The sequence below is a fragment of the Aptenodytes forsteri genome, unplaced genomic scaffold (genome assembly GCF_000699145.1).
Source record: "Aptenodytes forsteri isolate BGI_AS27 unplaced genomic scaffold, ASM69914v1 Scaffold155, whole genome shotgun sequence".
NCBI classification, from domain to species: Eukaryota; Metazoa; Chordata; class Aves; order Sphenisciformes; family Spheniscidae; genus Aptenodytes; species Aptenodytes forsteri.
Window position 1 is genome coordinate 6,312,618 of NW_008794446.1, and position 1,152 is coordinate 6,313,769.

General features: G+C 36.9%; 1 protein-coding gene across 1 annotated transcript in view; it reads left to right on the plus strand.

The window, feature by feature from the left end:
- The first annotated feature begins 349 nt into the window (after window positions 1-349).
- Window positions 350-1,152, plus strand: part of KATNAL1 (katanin catalytic subunit A1 like 1) — a 34,090-nt gene continuing 33,287 nt past the window's right edge. Inside the window, exon 1 of the mRNA XM_009290217.1 lies at window positions 350-511. Within this exon, the coding sequence (XP_009288492.1) occupies window positions 350-511 (162 nt within the window). The remainder of the gene's footprint in view (window positions 512-1,152) is intronic.

The following is a 1,152-nucleotide window of genomic DNA, read 5'->3' on the forward strand; positions in this document are numbered from 1 at the left end:
TTGTGGTGATCTACAAATTAAAGTTTGGCTTGTTAGGTTCAGTGTGGGCAGGGCATTTAATTTTCTTGCATTAATTTAACAGGATTGGGGCCAAAGGCAGCAAAGAAGTTGTGTTTTTTATCACTATAAAAGAGTTACGATTCATGATCTCAAACCTTAGGCTAGTAAAGAGATACTCCAGAGCTAAATGGTTGAAAAAGACAGGGACTGGATGGGAACGGGGGGCGGAAAGACACAATTCAGCTATGAGAGAAAAAATAAAACTAAAGTGTCACAGTCTGAATTATTCTACAACATGTAAAATTCATTTTTCTGATTATTATGTTCTCTTTTAGATTTCTGAGTGAAGATGAATTTAGCAGAGATTTGCGATAATGCCAAAAAGGGAAGAGAATATGCACTCCTTGGGAATTATGACTCTTCTATGGTATATTACCAGGGTGTCATCCAGCAAATCCAGAGACATTGCCAGTCGGTCAGAGATCCAGCAATTAAGGGCAAATGGCAACAGGTAGGGTGAAATAAGGTTGCCTTTATACTATTACTTGATATTTGAAAAACACACTATACTTCCCAAACCTTTTAAGATGTAGAGGACGTATATTTCAGTTAAATTTACAACATTTCTTTTACAGTATTTTGTTGATATTTATGGGGAAATAATTTTTGTGGCATGTTCAGAAGGAATTCTTCTGTTCTAATTGAATAAATTTTTTTGTTGTTTTCACTTAGGATGTCTGGCTAATCACTGGTCTATTTGTGTGTGATTGCATACTTTGGAAAAACTGTTTTGCTGAGGACTTCCTTCTGCTGTTTTATCTTTTGACCATCTAATGTCCAGTAAACTAAGATGTGAATGGATGGGTTAGCATCACTAGAATGGTTGTCTGAGTAGCAGTTAACTATAACTCTACAATGTGCAAATTTGGATCAGGTTTCTAAAACTCCAAGTAATGCTTTTAGCCTGAGTCTTGCACACATGCATCTCCCTGCTAAGCACAGTACTGCTGAAGCCAAGGAAGTAATCCGCAGGTGAAATGTAAGTACCCTCATTTAGCACTTTCAGTATTTAAGTTTTCCTTACATTTTAGAATCATAGAATAGTTTGGGTTGGAAGGGACTTCTAAAGGTCATCTAGTCCAACCCCCCTGC